General features: G+C 41.3%; 1 protein-coding gene across 4 annotated transcripts in view; it reads right to left on the reverse strand.

Annotated features, from left to right (window-relative positions):
- Positions 1-16,948, reverse strand: part of LAMA3 (laminin subunit alpha 3) — a 195,106-nt gene that overhangs the window by 155,031 nt on the left and 23,127 nt on the right. For all 4 annotated transcript variants that reach the window (XM_025181720.2, XM_075920832.1, XM_014570532.3 and 1 more), the window contains exons 3-5: positions 11,406-11,523; positions 8,073-8,191; positions 5,494-5,664 (exon numbers count right to left, since the gene is read on the reverse strand). In XM_025181720.2, coding sequence (XP_025037505.2) covers positions 5,494-5,664; positions 8,073-8,191; positions 11,406-11,523 — 408 coding nt within the window. The remainder of the gene's footprint in view (positions 1-5,493; positions 5,665-8,072; positions 8,192-11,405; positions 11,524-16,948) is intronic.

Raw genomic sequence — 16,948 nt, forward strand, 5'->3', positions numbered from 1 at the left:
GAGGCCCAGATTCATTAATCAAAGCCATTCACACCAGGTCAGCCTTACCCACCGCACAGACAGTAACCCATGCTGTCCTGATAAAGTGTCTTGTTTCTAGAATCACAGCCCCTACACATGAATAGTTCCATCTCCGTTCCCATTCAGCTGTTGACCTTTCTGCTGTGTATCTGCCAACAAGGGTGCCAGCTGATGGGTGAGGGTGAGTTATGACCATGGGAACTCTAGGAACTGAACTGAGCCCCACCCGTTCACTTACACTTATCACTGACATGGCCAAATTTTGAACTAGTGACCTAGAGTTGAAAAGTATCCGATCTCATCACCACTCCCTGCAGCCACCCAGGCTGCGGCAGATAAGAATTTAGTCATTTCAACTCACTCAGTGTAAATACCACTATTTATAGTAATGTCTGTGTACAGTTAAGAAACTTTGGAGCAGATTCTCTGCTCTGCTCAATGGCTAGGAAAGGCTGTAGGGAGCCTGTTGCAGCTTCCTGATCCTCAGTGCATGTTAAAGGGTCACCTCTATTTCATTCCAAGCACAGCTGAGCTTTCTCCATTCCTTCCTCTACTGTAGCCCACATCACCTCCAAGTGTACCCTCCCTCTCCTTATGCCGGGGAGCGGAGATGGCTGGCAGAGAGTTCCTGATATAGGGGGACTCCCTCACTGGTCCTCTCTGGCTACTTTCAGGCTACTTTGAGCCAAACAGACATAATAAATTGGCTTTAGTAGAGCCGAGAATTCAATCCATATTTTTACTTCCTGAATTAGTTCTATTTAGATGGACACATTCACATCTAACCACATTTAGTGTGTGTGTGTGGGGGGGGGGGGTTCCCCCACATTAACCTCAACCAAACTCCCCACCTTTGTGCTTTTAGTATCTTGGTCAAAATTAAACATGGTCCCTGACGCTTTATCTGGTAGTATCTCCTAATGCATTCACTCCATAATGATTGCTTGTAATTCAATCTCTGGATTCTTTCTACTTTGTGGCATTGCACTGGACTAACAGTACTATGTCCAAGTTGTCAGAATTCAGAAACCACATTCCTTGTACTGCAGATAATTTCTAACCTCATGAAATCAATGCATAAATTGAGGAAGTATGGCAGTTATTTGTACGGAGGGAAGGGTAGGCTCATTTGTGTGTATACAATAGTTTTTAATACAGTGGCTCTCTACTAGAGTGCTTGATCCTCTTCATGTCAGCAAGTTAATGAAACTTATTACTTTATAAGATCCCTCCCATATGTCCTCTGACCATCAAAGAAGGCTGATTATATCAAGAGAAGTTCCTTAGGCTGAAGTCAAGCTGCTTGCCAAACACCGTAAGTACTCCATTTATTTTAGCCTGTAGATAATACCTTAAAGAAATCCTAAAGACACACTTAAGTCTCATGGGCTTACATAATGTATGCTGCCATGCACCTGGAATGGGTAAGTTTTTGTTGTTGTGGAGGAGACCCATACATATCGGTACAGTCCCTATGCAAATGGCACTGACTGGAGCCACGGTTGTTAAAGTATAACTGATAGGTAAATAAACATTGTGTCAAGAAACTGCAAATTCCAATGCGTAGAGATTCTTATGGATTATTCCATCAGAGAGTCTGCACATCTCTTATTTCCCCACAAAATGGTCAGGGGACTTCTAAGCTGTGGCACAGTGCTCCATCAGCCCTCTCCAAATGGGGTACCATACACCTCATCTATTAAAACCAATGGAGAGGCACTAGAGAATGTCCATCATTTTCTCTATCTTGAACGTTATCCTTCATCCAAGGCAGATACTGATGTAGAAATCCAACATCGTCTGAGCTGTGCCAGTGCAGCCTTTGCTCATTTACAGCACAGGGTTTTTGAAGATCACAACATTCAAACAGACACTAAGCTTTTTGTCTATTAAGCCGTCATTCTCCCAACACTATGTTATGAGCTACAAGCTACAGACGTCACTTGAAAGCCCTTGAGAGGTATCACCAACTCTGCCCCCACAAGATCTTGAAGATCAAATAGGAAGACAGGTGCACTAATATCAGTTCCACTAGTATCGAGGAAATGATCATCCATCAGCAACTTCGCTGAGCTGGTCATGTTGTTCGGATGCCAGACCATTGCCTCCAAAAACAGGTCCTGTTTTCTCAGCTGAAAGAAGGATACGGTAACTTGGGAGGACAACAGAACTGTTATAAGGACTTGCTAGAGGATAACTTAAAGAAGTGCAACACTGACGTTGATACTTGAGAGACACTCGCCCAGGAGCGCTCCAAATGGAGACAAGTCCTATGCAATGGCCCCCTGCATTTTGAATTTGCCCGCTGACAAGCTGAGGAGGAGAAGAGGTGCAGGAGGAAGGAGAGACTGGTTTCTAGTCATGGTCAACAGCCTCCTGCTATACCTGGAAACATCTGTCCTCACTGTAATAGAACTTGTGGTTCAAGGTTCAGCTTATCAGCCACCTGAGGGTACATAACTCCCAGGGAAGATGATCATACTCGGCAATGAGTGATTGCCCATCACCTAGGGTTGAGACAGACTTTATTACCATCTTCTCTTAGTATGAGGAAGTCTTATCTGTGCCTGCCATGCATCAGCTCCCCAACTCCATTGGCCATGACTAATACAGACACTTTCCTCTAGAGCCTGCAGAACTACCTGTCAGCCTACAGGTCAGCAGTGGGCACACCCCAAATATCAAGTCTTACAAGCATCTCCTTGGGGCCTCCCTCCTGTGGTTCACCAACTAGTCACAATATTCACACACTGGGTGAATCCAAAGAAGCAGTACACCCCAGCTCACCAGTTTCACATTGGACCACAGCTCTGCTAACACAGCACTTAGATAAGTTTATAATGAAATTAATTTCATTCAACAAAGCAGAAAGATTCAAGTTATAGCAAGCAGAAACCATTTGAAAACAAATGGTTACATATGAAAAAAATTATATACATTAAATAGAGATTTGACTTAATTAACTAGATACTTTCATGTGTTTTAAAATATTGCTCATCTAAAATCCTTGCAGTGCTTTACAGCAAAGTTGATTATGACCCAAGATGAACATACTGACTTATAAACTAAGTGAAGGATCCTACTCTTTTCCCTGCATCCCAAGATATACCAGAACAATCCTTTGTCTTTATTCATACACAGGCTCTCCACCCACACACCCTTCACAACTCCGCAATTGGTTTCATCTTGCAGATGTTGCTATTTCTTGTTTGGCCTATGGGTCACTATGTAAAAAGGCGTACACGGTGAGTGATACAATACACAAATGACCAGAGAGGGAGATAATGTCTGTTACCTCCTGCCTTTCCAAGGTGTATCACCCTCTGGTGACTTGCCTGAATGCCAAGATTTTAAGTACATAATGTTCAGTGTACATACATAATTTTTTAAATAGCACACATACCTATACTTTGTAATGATTACAACCACCAGTGTACTGCTGACCCTTAGAAGGACTTTAGACCCCACCCTTGAGTGAACTATTATGTAAATATCCAACCCAGGGAATCTCTGTAAAACCCCATATACTGCTGGTAATTCATATTAGTTGGCATCAAGGGGTCCCTAAGTCACACAAGTACATGGACAGCCCAAAAGACCCACATGAAAATCCTGTGGATCCCAAACCGTCCATAGAGGGTTAAAAAACACTTTCCCTAAATAAAAGAATTAGATGTTCCTTGGCATACCCGCAGGCAGTTATGTAGAACTGAGTGGGGAAAGGGAGCATTCTACTGAGCCACTCCTCTCTGTGATCCTAAGAGGCCCTATGTTCTAACTAGCAAAGGGCACACTCGACACACTACTGTCAGAATATTTAGCTGAACAGTGTCCGGTGAGATATATAGAGAATGGTGACACATTGGGGTCCTGACAGTCATTATGTGATGTATGCATGGGTTGTGTATATACATGTGCTGATCATATGTTCTTAAAATTATGTTATGCAGCCAGCTGAAAAACAAATTTACCCCTAAACAAAGGAAGATTGTTTTGCCTGTTTCATCATGGTGAATTGAGCAAGGTAATGCCAGAGACAATGGAAGTACACTCATGTTTGAAATAAACATGAGCTATCATGAGAATGAGACAACAGCATGGGACACAAGTGGCAGGAAAGAAAAATCTTTTCCTGAGGGTGCATTTCAAAGGGAATAAGACCCTCTGATTATGTGAGAGGTGAATCTTCCTCCTTGAAGAACTGGAGTTACTGATCACTTGATGTACATAAGACACTGTTTTAGGAGAAGATGTGGCTTGCTAGAATTCAATTAATGGCAATACAAAGCATTATTTTTGTTTTGTTTGAAAGAAACTTACCTCTTTCTCTTGCTTACTGTCATAAATCTTTCTTGGTTGATAATATTATTCTTGGTTTTTAATATAAACCATCTCAGTGCTGTTATATTAAAGTTAAGGCATGCATCCCCACTAGAACTAACAGGCTGCTGTATATTCTATGTATTTGAAGATGGGGGGCGGGGCTGATTAATTTCTGTGAGTGTCCAGTGAGAGCAACTGGACACTGTTAAAAGCCTTATTCGGGGAACTCAGGAATTGGGATTCATTGGATGGTATCTGCAAAGCAAGGTTTGGATAGACAGAGACTCAAGAATTTTGCTGGCAAGGCAGATTGGTGTGGCAAGGAGCTATCATACCAGTTTTAAGTTCCAGCAAAACTCTTTTGCTAACAGAGCGGTAACACAGTAGCGTACAGTTCTGGACACCCTGAGAAAGCATGACCCTCCCCTCCACACAAACCTTACTATGCTGATCTGTCCCAACTTAGCTTCCTTCCCCAATGGAGCTGAAGGGAACCATATAAATTTTTGTTGTTGGTTTGCAAACAAAAGAAATTCATGAACTTTAATTTATTGTAATACAGTAAAACTCCAATTGTCCAGCATCCAGTGGTCCGGCACTTCCAATAGTCTGGCACCAACTGGAACCCAGAAGTGCTCCGGCCAGATGGACAATTGGAGCTACTCCGCACCACTTCCTCAAGTCCGCTGCTACCACTGCTGAAACTGACCAGCTGAAGACCTGGGGGAAGGGTGCAGAGCAGAGCAGCTGGGGTGCTGCCGGGTTGGTCCCACAGTGCCTCCCTTCACCCCCCTGCTCGGCTCCCGGCAGCACCCCAGCTGCTCTGCCCGCCCTTCCCCAAGTCCGCCGCTGGTCAGTTTCAGCAGCCGCGGACTTGGGGAAGCCGTGGGGCAGAACAGCTGGGGTGCTGCCAGGTTGGTCTCGCAGCGCTGCACCTCACCAGCACCCGGTTCACCCCACATCACACCGTTCCCTGCCCGACCTCCCCACCCCAGACACCTCACAGCCCCCCTGCCGGAGTACCTCCTGATACTCCGGCATATCCAATAATCCGGCACCCACTGGGTCCCAAAGGTGCCAGATTATCGAAAGTCTGCTGTACAATGAAGGGCAGCCATTGAACATCCATTTGTGAATAATGCTACTTACTCTGCGGGTTACAGTGGGGTCCCGTTGAGCTTTGGATATCAAGTGCCCAAGAAGGGTATTGGTTCTGAGAAAACGCAAGCGGATGTTTGTTGCCTTAGTAAATTCCCTCAATGCGGGAGACTGAGTGAAGTTTTTTGCTCCTGGACGGCCATTTACCAAGGATACCACAATCTAATAAAAAAGTAAAGATTTTATTTTGTCAAAACATAGCAATCAGTAACATTAACAATAGGGCATCATCTACAGGTTTCCATAATAGAAGCAACCACAAATTTGCAGATTGTTCATTTCTAACCCTGTCTAGTATTCATGGAAATAAAGTTACGAAGTCAGGCCTCTATATTTCAGTTAGAAGTAACTCTTCTACTAAATCAAAATTTAAATATTTTTATGTGTATAGTACAAAGTAAGAGCCTATATTAGAATTTCATGATATTGCCCTTTTCCAACATTTATAGGTTAAGGCACAAAAATTCCTGGAATAAGTTTCTGTTAATAGCTACAGTGCTTGGGAGTGTGTTCATGTATTTTAAAAAAGAGTACACAATGTTACTTAGAATTTCCCTCCATGAGAGAACAGGTTTGTTTCATAATTCAAAACATATGCTTCAGTGCTCTTATTCAGAAAAATAAATTGATGCCTGTAACCCAGCAATCATAAGTGAAACCTAAATTAACACACCAAAGTGTGCCTACAACTTAGCAAAAACTTTTTATTTTTAACTGAACAGATTTAAGATTCATGTTTCCAAGTGGCTACTATAAACTTTAAGTACATAATATTGTATCGCTGACATTTCCAATTACAAAATTACTCCTTACGAAAAAAAAAGTCATGCAGCATTTTATGGGGGATGATTCAACAGGATTCTCAGGAAATTAATAAAAAAAACCCCACAGAATGCAATGGAAAATGCTATTTTTTTCTATACGTTTTTGGACCATTCTGAAGACTTGTTCATAGACCATTATAAATCAAAACTGGAACACTAGATCCAGCCCCTCCAAATTTTCAAGAAGTTTGAATCTGGATACAAGGTTCATCACAAACCTCCCGTTATAATGGTATATCCCATAATATCCAATTCTCAAAAACCTGAGGAATGAGGAAGTTTGGGTTTTGATCTGACACAGCCTGTCTCCAGCAAAAGATTATGTTGGAAAGAATGGCAGGTACAACCACTAATACACATTAGGTTAAAGGGAATACTCCCTCTGCCTCCAACCAAAGCGCTGCTGTGGTTCAACTGGCACACCCCCTCAAATTGTAGTTTCTCAAGCACAGTTAGCAAAACTAACCTATCCCAGGAGATCACCTTGGTTATGACAATCTTGTGGCCCACTGAAATGAAGGAGAGCAACGCATGTGGCCCAATCACTAGGCTGGGTTACCCCTCACTGCAGAGACCCCCATTTGTTCTCCACCTAACAGACTAGAGTAGGGGGAGCTTGGGGCTTCTGCCTTGTACCAGCATGGTAGGGCCAAGGGCTTCTGACCAGTGGGAAGAGGGATCTAGGAGCTTCAACCACATGGAAGGCACTTATCAGGGCTCAGGGCTTCGCCCTCTGTGAGGCACCTACCAGAGCTGAGGGGCTTCAGCCCCAGTTTTGGTAAAGACCCAATGCCAGCAGGTGCCTCCGCCAGGACTGAAGCCCTTAGCTCCTCCATCCTGCCGCAGGGCAGAAGCCGCATGCCTTGGCACATGCACCCAGCTCTCAAACTTCAAAAGAGTATCATATGCAGGTCAGTAAGTATGGCCACCCCATATTATACACTTAAAGCATTTTACTTTTCTTTTTTTTTAATAGAAGACTTACTTCTCATTGAAATTTAGAGGTCTGATTCTGAAAACTTTCATTCCACGAGCAATTCTCACAGAGCCAGACCCACAGCAGTCAATGTGATTCCTCAGAAAACGAAGCCAACATTTTCACTCAGGTGTCCAAAGCAAGGCACCTAAACTATATTCATGAAGCTAAACAGGTGGCCTCATCTCAGATGTGCTGAACACTCATTTCTCAATGTGAGTAGTGTTGAGCAATTTTATAAAAATTCAGAAACTTTCTTAAATGTCTGAATATAGATTTACATACCTTATGTTAGGCATCCAAGTTCAAAAAATTGACTTAAAAGGCCAAGTTTTATTGAAATTGCAAATGTTCCATAATAATGCACAGGTTGAACTTCTCTAGTCAGGCACTCTCCCGTCCAGCAACATCCATGGTCCAGCATGATTTTAGTTAGCCTGATGTCCACTTATCATAGGTGTGACCAAGTTTTCTGCAGTCCCATAAAGTATATTTAAAGCCACCAATCCCAGCTCTGTGTTCTGTGCTGTTTTTTTAGCTCTAACTTCTCCCTAAGTGTCCTCTAAGAGCCCAGGAAGCAGTGGAAGTATTGGTTATGCTGCTAGACAATATTGACCTCCTGTAGTTCAGCAAATTCTCTGCTTTGGCACTGATCAAGTCCTGAGGGTTCCCTAGAGAGATTCAACCCGTACTAACAAGCTACCACTGTTTAACTGTGTTTACTTCCAATGTAAAAAATTAAATTTTCCTGTCTTCTGAAAAGCACTTACCTCACCATTTTCAAGAGGCACAATTCGAGAATACTCTGTAGTGCAAATAACATCATCATCCCTCCTAATACGAGCATTAACTTTTTTTCCAAAATGTTCCAAACAGTCTGCTTTAGAATCTAGTAAAGTAAGAATAATTTTCACATATAGAAACATGCATTGTTGTGCTAACGAAAAACTATAAGGAACGATCCTCATGCTTTCAAATAGATTATTTCCTTGAATCAAATTATCTCTCTGTAGTTATGTCAACACTATAGGCTTCTTGTGCAAGAGAGCGTCCATAATGCAAAAGAGCATTGAAAAAGCGATGCACTTTTGCGAAAGAGAGCGTCCAGACTGCATGGATGCTCTCTCAAAAGGAAACTCTGATTGCTATGTACAAAATGGCCACAAGGGCACCTGGGCTTTTTTTTGATTGCCTGTTTTTGTACAAATACAGGCGGTCCCCGGGTTACATGGATCCGACTTACATCAGATCCCTACTTACAAACGAGGTGAGGCAACCCCGCACTAGCTGCTTCCCCCCAGCAGACCAGGGAGACGCGAAGCTAGCACCCTCCTCCCCAGCAGATGAGGGCGACACAGAGCGGCTTTTCTCAGCAGGCACCTCTGCTTGAGAATAAAGGACTGAGGGAAGTGAGGTGTGGGAGAATAAAACTGAGCTCTGGAGAAATGTTTGGCTAGAGTTTCCCCTACAATATGTACCAGTTCCGACTTACATACAAATTCAACTTAAGAACAAACCTACAGTCCCTATCTTGTACGTAACCCGGGGACTGCCTGTAACCCTGTTCCTGTCCATACACACCTTTTTGTGCAAGAGCTCTTGAGCAAAGAGAAGTTATTCCTCATAGAAAGAGGAATACCTACACAGGAAAAAACCCTCTGGTCTTTCATTTTACTTGCGCAAAAACGCACTTGAGGTATGGACACTCCGCAAGTTTTTGCGCAAAAACAAATGTTTTTGTGCAAAAAACTCCATAGTGTAGACCTAGCCTGTTTGAAAACAGAAATATTACTATAGAAAAATGAAAAATATTAAAGCAAATGAACACATTCTCCTTCCCATTCTGTCCTAAACTGTCCTTGGTGTTTGGCAATGCACTGACATGGCTTCCACATATCACTACAAAAATGGCTACATTTTAGGGTGCTTGTACATGTGTTTATAAAGAATGTTGAGATTCTGGGAGTGGGGTGAAAGGCACTATTAAAAGACATTAACGAGAGAAAAAGAAAAACCCAAGGGCAATGTTACATTTTTGCAGTACTATACTGAGTTTTAATAATGTGTCCTCCACTAGTTATCCGATTAAGTCAGTATGCCCTGCTTTGAAAATTACCTCGTCGGAGGATACGTCTAGACTCCAGGCTTCTATCAGAAGAAGCTTTTCCAGAAGAGATCTTCCGAAAAAAGTCTTCCAAAAGAGCGTGTCCACACTGCCAAAGCACATCGAAAAAGCGATCTGCTTTTTCAAAAGATAGCGTCCATACTGAATGGATGCTATCTTGCATATAAGGCCACCTGGAACCACTTCAGGCAGGGCTTTAGGTCAGCAGTTGCTTCCGAGTGCTCTTGCCTTAGCCTAGCTGAGACGTGCTTAAACAAACAGCTGTTTCTCTGTTTCTGTTGCGTGCTTGCCTACCTCTTCAAGGGATAGCAAAGCTCTTGCAGTGCCTGCTTTGGATGCCACAGCTTTTTTCTTCATGCAATGGAGCTGGAGCTGCCCCTGGGCATGCAATGGCCCCACATGGCCATGCTGAAGTTTCTGCAGCAGTTTGTGCAGGCTGCCTTTCTGGCCCTGCACAAGCTTGACTCAGATCTCATTCTTGAGACCCTCTCCCTATGCGTGGGAGCAAGACCTGTGCAACCACACACCATAGTCGAGAGGCATTTTTGGAGGCTGGATACAGTCCCAACTGGTGGGACTGGCTGGTTGTAGAGTGGTGGGACGACCAGCAGTGGCTCCAAAACTTCCGCATGCGGAAGGCCACATTTTTGGAGCTGTGTGCCTGGCTCGCTCCCGCCCTCCTAGACACCCACCTGCGGCCCCCATTCCCCTGGAGAAGGTTGCAGTCACCCTCTGGAAGCTTGTCACCCCAGACAGCTACTGGTCAGTGGGCAACCAGTTCGGCATGGGGAAGTCCAACGTCAGGGCCCTCCTCATAGAGGTAAGGCACTCTTGCGCTGCAGTCCCTGCATGAGGGGGGAGAGGAGAAGTCCTGGAAAAGGTGGTCCCTAGGGAAAGCGGGGTAGGGTAGCCTGGAGAGAGAGGTAAGCCCCATCCCCAGGGGGTTGTGTCGTCTCGCCCTCACACAACCCTGCTGCTGGGAAGACAGCCTCATAGGGGGTGGCTCCTGGGGTGTTGGAGGGGGAAGGGAGGGGAAGAGGCAGGCACTTTCCCATGGCTCAGGGACTCCCTCTCATGCTCTTTTTTGTGTGTTTTTTGGTCTCCTCTGCAGGTGGCGAGGGCCATCAACTCCATCCTGCTACACAGGGTCATCCGCCTGAGAGACCTGGACTCAACTGTCCCAGGATTTACCGCCCTGGGGTTCCCCAACTGCGGGGAGCCATAAATAGGACTCATGTCTCGATCTACACACCTAAACATCAAGCAGTCCAGTATATCAAATCTACTTTTCTATGGTCAGGGTGCTGCTCCAGGGTCATCTTCCTGTCACAAGGTTTGTCCAGGGTGCCTGGAGCTTTAAGAGGGGACAGGAGACAGGAACTATAGAATTGTGATTACTTTGGATGGAGTGGCCACCAGGGCACCTGTGTTATTTCTTGGAGGCTTCTTCTTTTCAAAAAAAAAAAAAAAAAAAAAAAAAAAAAACACCCCTCTTCCCCGTCCAGACATGCCCGTCCAGGCGTTCTTCTTCGTAGGAAGAGGTTTACTGCTTCCTCAGTTTTTTCGATTTTTTTTTCGAAAGAAAGCAACTGCAGTGTGAATGTAATTGAGTTTTTTCAGAAAAACAGCCATTTTTCTGAAAAAACTCTGTAATATAGACATAGGCAGAGACTTCTTAAGGCTCTTTGGAATAAAAGTTACTGGCAACAAGTGACTAACCTGTTTAAAGTGTACGTCTCTGGGCTAATTTAATCAAAAAGTTTCTTAACTTTCAAATCATGTTGTGTTAATTTTGCTAATGAATGCTAAGAATAAGGCTTTTCTAGGATAATGAGTTAATAGTTATGCTGGATCCTTTTCAAACACATGTCACATTGCCAAACTTTATTCAGTGAAACCCCCAGGTTGATTTTTGTTTTTAAATTGTACAAATGATTAAAACCACAAAAACCACAGTGATGCAAGAATTACTACTCACAAGCAAAATATTGCCAAGGTGCATACGTTCTTCCAAAGTCTACAGATCTTTCTAACACCCAAAGGTCTGGGCGAGGAGAATTTGCAAACTTGATAAGGATGTAAGCAACATGGAAAAGCTGGAAACAAAATACATGTAGATATTAACATAAGTAATGCTAGAAGCAAACAGAAGAGCTTAAGTTGTATAAAATTCAGTAATTAGTAAAACTAATATTAAATTAACAACTTGTATTTTGTAAAATGGTAAGAAAGCAGATGGTTTTTCAGTTGAATGCCTACAAAAACAACAGAGCAGATTCTCAGCTGGTGAGTTCAGCAGAGTAGCACCATGTGGCACAATGGCCCAACGCACTGGAAAAGCTACACTTGGATTATGCTCAATGTCAATGTTTCTGAATCAAACTAGCTCAGTCTAGCATGTGATTAACTACACAGATGTGAGTAACAGAATTCACAGTGAAAAGCTAGAGATTCAATTCACCATTGACTAGAGCCACAAATAACCCCGGTGCCTCATTTTGATTATCCCATTGCAATATTTGTGTCACATACTTAACATCATTATGATGTAGTCAAGCAAAATCACAAGGACAATGATAATAAAATAGCATAACACAGAAAATTAATCTCAGCATTTAAATGCCCTAGGAAAAAAGCAAAAGATTTTCAAAAATTGCCAACTGGTAATATCTTTTTTTTTAATTAATCTGCTGTTAAATAAATTATATAACTTTTATTGACAAGTAATCACACTCATCTTTACAAACATTTTCAGTGGTTTTTTTTTCTTTTCTGATAAATGCAAACAATGGAGGTGTATTTGATGTTTCTCAGATTCCCCCTTAGCCTCCACTTCCTTCTGGGAAAGTAACAGCACTGACATTCACAATGAGATATGAAAGTCTGAATTCAGCATGGGATGTAAGCATGTGTCTATCTTGATGGCACCAGAACTATTCACATGCTTAAGCTAGACCCATCCAGTGCTTAATTTATGCCAGTGCTTCCAGGATTTAAGCCCTAGCACCACTAGGTTTGGCTGTTCATAGCCCCAGCTCCTTTGCCTTGTAGCCTTAGTTATGAAAGTAAAACAACTGTTTGAGCCTCAGCACCTAATTAATTACTTGAGACCTGGTATGCATTTCATTACAAATTAAGCATTGGATGCATGGTTCAGTGCCTCACTGAAGTGAGGTCTAAAACAGCAACTATTATTTCTAAAAACAATTTTGAACGATCAGTTTAATTATATATTCTTAGCAAACCTTTAACTCTCTAGAGTTCTTATCCCACAGACTTCAACAGAAAAGGGAACAGGAGGTAATATATAATACCTAATCATTTCGGCTTTCTTTTGCTTCCTTTGTAAGACAAATTTCTGACAGCACAAGACAAAATTTCAATTAGAACTGCTCAAAAACTTATCGCCAATTACCTTTTTCCTGATAAAGTTTCATACCAAGAGTTATCAGTTTTAGCTTCAGAAAATCAAAAGATTTGCTCAAAAAAAACCTAACTGAATTTGAATAAATCAAGAGTCAGAACATGATTCAAATAGAAACTATATTTTAACTGCTCTTCCCCTCAATGCAACTATATTTTATGTCACTTTCCAGATACTATGTGCTGTCTTTGAAGTAACAGAACATCTGCACAAAATCCAAATATACAGCAGGTGAAAACATGCCACTGTATAATTTTTCTATATTTATTAAGACATGCTGCCAAAGAGACATAATTTAAGATCACCACAGATTGAATGAACTTCTCAACTTTCAGCATCTACTTGTTGGAAAGTTCTACATTAAAATACTACCTATCACTTTCATGTCTCTTAAATGTTCTTAAACCACTCTCAGAAAGTTGCATTAAAGTGATCAAATATCTAACTAAAATAATTTCTGGTATCATTAAGTTATCTGCTCTGGAAAAGTATGCTTGAAAAGAGAATGTGTGTTTGTCAGTAACCTCACGTGTTCATTACACTACTCAATAAATAGTTTGTGCCTGTTTCTATTTAGCATGGGCAATGTGTCCATATCAATATGGAAGGACAAAGAATACAGTGACATGACCAGTAGTGCCAAGAGCCCATCTGGAGGTTATAATTAATATATGAATATAGACAAATTCTATAGAAATGAGTTTCTAGGTATGGATTTAAATGAAAAGATGGGGAATGGATTAACAAGCTGTATGATTCAAGCCACTGGATGAATACAAAGGATTATTATTTTATTACTGATCAAGACTAAATAAAATATATCAAGAAGGCATTAATTTTTTAAAAGCTTCATATTCTAAAGATCAGTAGTGGCCCAACTTGGACTTGGAAAATGAGTTCCATGTACAGGGGTTCTCATGGTACGAGACCTAGAGGCAAGAAGGAAGAAGGCAAGAAAGGGATGCCAAGGAAAGTGGTTTATGAAGATGAAGAGACAAGGAGGAGGAAGAATGTGAGAGGAAATAAAAATAGAGAGGTAGCCTGCAGTGCACGGGGATGTGCCTTAAAGTGAAATCAGGGAGTTTGAGCTGGAAGCACAGAGAAAAAAGGAGCCAGTGGAGGGATTCAAACAGAGCAAATGTGAACAGATGTGAAAAGCAGAATGTGAACAAAATGATTTTAGCAACAGCATTGCGAACTAAATGCATTGGGCAATGTGTGAATGGGACTAAGCTTTTAATTCGTCAATTCCAGTTGCAATCAAAGGGTGTGTGGTCTTTTTTCAAAAAAACTTCCCCTGCTTCTAGACTGTTGCCATGTTCTTTCAAAAGTAAATCGAAAGAACGTGGCAGTTTTTTCAACAGCGGAAAACCTCATTGTCATCTTGGAAGATACAATACAGACTTTTCCTGTGAACCTCCTTCAAACTTGACATATGCATGCAGATGGCCTTGAAATGCTAACAGATATCCAGACAAAGCAAAAAAACATTCAAATCAGAAACATAAACAAAGTTTCTTCAGGCACAAATGGTAGGGATACTTCACAGTTAGAAATTTCCAACTTGACATTACAAATACCCCACACTACCAAGCCCACTATTTCAGAATAATGGGCCATGGAATTCAAACTCTGTATTCCAGCTTTTCATCAAGAATAACACTAATTCCCAACTTGTAAGTCCAAAATAATATTAGTATGGACACTCCAGTGCCACTAATTCGAACTTACTGGCCTCCATGAGCCCTCCCCCAGAGTGCTTCCTGGGGCTCTGAATCTGAGGTAACATATCCACATTAACAGAGCCTGCCTCAGACTACATTAGATTCTTCCCTGTAGTGATGACATACAAGTTCAAATTTGTTAAATCAGGCATTCTTAAATCAAATTTAGTAATTTTGAAATAATTTCCTAGTGTAGACATGGCATAAGGTACTACAAGACTACTCTTAAAATAAAGGCAAGTTCAAGAATCTTTGACAAGAAATGACTTTAGCTGGGTAGGAATCTCAATGAATTTGTTTGTTTGCTTAAGTTTGTTTGCTTGTTTGTTTTTTGCCAAATCCTTATTTTATCCTATCAATGTTTAAAGGTTTTCTGTGACTCTTCGATTTTTCATAAAAAATTTCTGACATCTTTTTTTTCTTTAGAACTTCAACAAAGGTTCTCCCAAGATACACTTGCACTTTGAAACACATTGACAGAAAAGGATACCTGAAGTACACCCTCAACTATGTATTTTATGTGCAATTATTACAGCTGCATGTGTAAACCAGATAACTATATGAATCAACTGCTTACTGAGCCACCTAACTTGTCATTTGCTCTTTCACTCACACTGTTTATTCACAAAACTGCAGTCCTCTCTCTGAAAGCTGGGCACTGAAGGTGAGTGGAAGATATGCTACTCTTTGTTATCTAGGCACCTGTAAGCCTCTCGTAATAAAAAGACGGGGGCAAAACAGGCGTAGGTTCCAATTCTGCAAAAACGTACATACATGCGTAACTTTATACATGTGAACAGTCCTAATGACGTTAGTGGAACATCTCAAATTCATAGCATTAAATATGCGTGTGCATGCACAACTGGGCTTCTTATTCACCATGTTGCTTCAGTATCTTACTTTAAATTTACCAAACATTTGCAGAAAAAAACTTCTTGTTCTTTCTTCCTTGATAGAAAACTAAATCAAATGCTTTGTTCACTTGATGCTGAAATTAAACTATTATGTAACAAAAAAGTTGTATAAACTAATGGTTCTAAACTAGGGGTCCAGAACCCACTGAGGGGCCACAAGAAGTTTTCACGGTGACTGCCAAGCAAGGCCAGCATTAGATTTGCTGGGGTCCCAGGCACAAAGCCAAAGCTCTACTACATGGGGCTGAAGCCCAGGGCCATATGCCCTGCCACTTGGGGCTGAAACAGAAGACTGAGCAACTTGATTTTGCAATGTGGTGTTGGGCCTCTTTCAGTTCTCTTGCTTGCTATCTGTGAACAATGACCCTGGCTTTTTATAATTAGAAAATCATCTGTAGTAGCCGTGGAGTTTATATTGCAAAAGGTGAGAACCAAATGAGCATTTTGCCTCTGTACAGCACTTGAAAAAAGGGTTTAACAAGAGTTTTCTTGTAATATAGTTCAATCAGTAGTTTCCTTTAAAACTAGTTTTAAACACTAATTTATCTTTCAATAGGAATAAACACTATTGCAGCTGGCAAGCAGCCTACATAGTAGCAGGAATTATACTAATTTCAAACCAGGAATGCTGATGTTAGATATGTGATTTACAGTTATCAAGATGAGAATCGTACAGTGTGATTTGATTTATGGACCACAAAATAATCTCTAATTCACATTTAACACAATATTTACAATTCACACAATATAACTAAGAAGAAAAATATACTGTGTACTATTCAGGATCTAAACCTGGCTAATTTGCCAATCTAACTGCAATCCTCCTTGTAATCTTTTTAGTGCTTTGTTATTTGTTGAGTGATGACTATTGTGCTTAGCACTGTACATTATGCAAAGGACAACAGGATGTCTACTCTGCTCATACAAACTAATGACCCAACTCTACAAACGCTGACTGCGAAGAGTACTGTAGTCTAAACTCCTTACCAGCGGTCACAGGATCTAATTTTATTTGCTGCCTATAGAATGTGAAGAAGGGAAAAGTATATGAAGTCTATACATATAGTATCCAGCCCAGAGAAGGACCCAATCTTGAAAAATGAGGATCACCTTGTAAGAGGCACTGACAGCCCTCAATTGTAAGTCCTAATTCAGCAAAGCACTTAAAAACACATCTAAAAATCCATTGATTTGAATGTGTGTTACCCACATGCTTACCTTTAAGCATACGTGTAAGTGCTTTGCTGAATTGTAGCCTCCAGCACCACCCAGGAATCACTCTAGGCAGTGTGCAATTCTTTTAAATGAGCCCTAAAATGAGCCATTCTTTTAAATTGGTCAGCTTATGATCCTGTGAATTTTGGTTACTGTTGCCAAATCCTGTGATATTGATATAGATTAAACTTCTGGTTTCTTCAGGGACGGAATCAAAGTTATTTCTATCATTTTTTGTTAACAT

Source organism: Pelodiscus sinensis, chromosome 2, assembly GCF_049634645.1.
Source record: "Pelodiscus sinensis isolate JC-2024 chromosome 2, ASM4963464v1, whole genome shotgun sequence".
Lineage (NCBI taxonomy): Eukaryota > Metazoa > Chordata > Testudines > Trionychidae > Pelodiscus > Pelodiscus sinensis.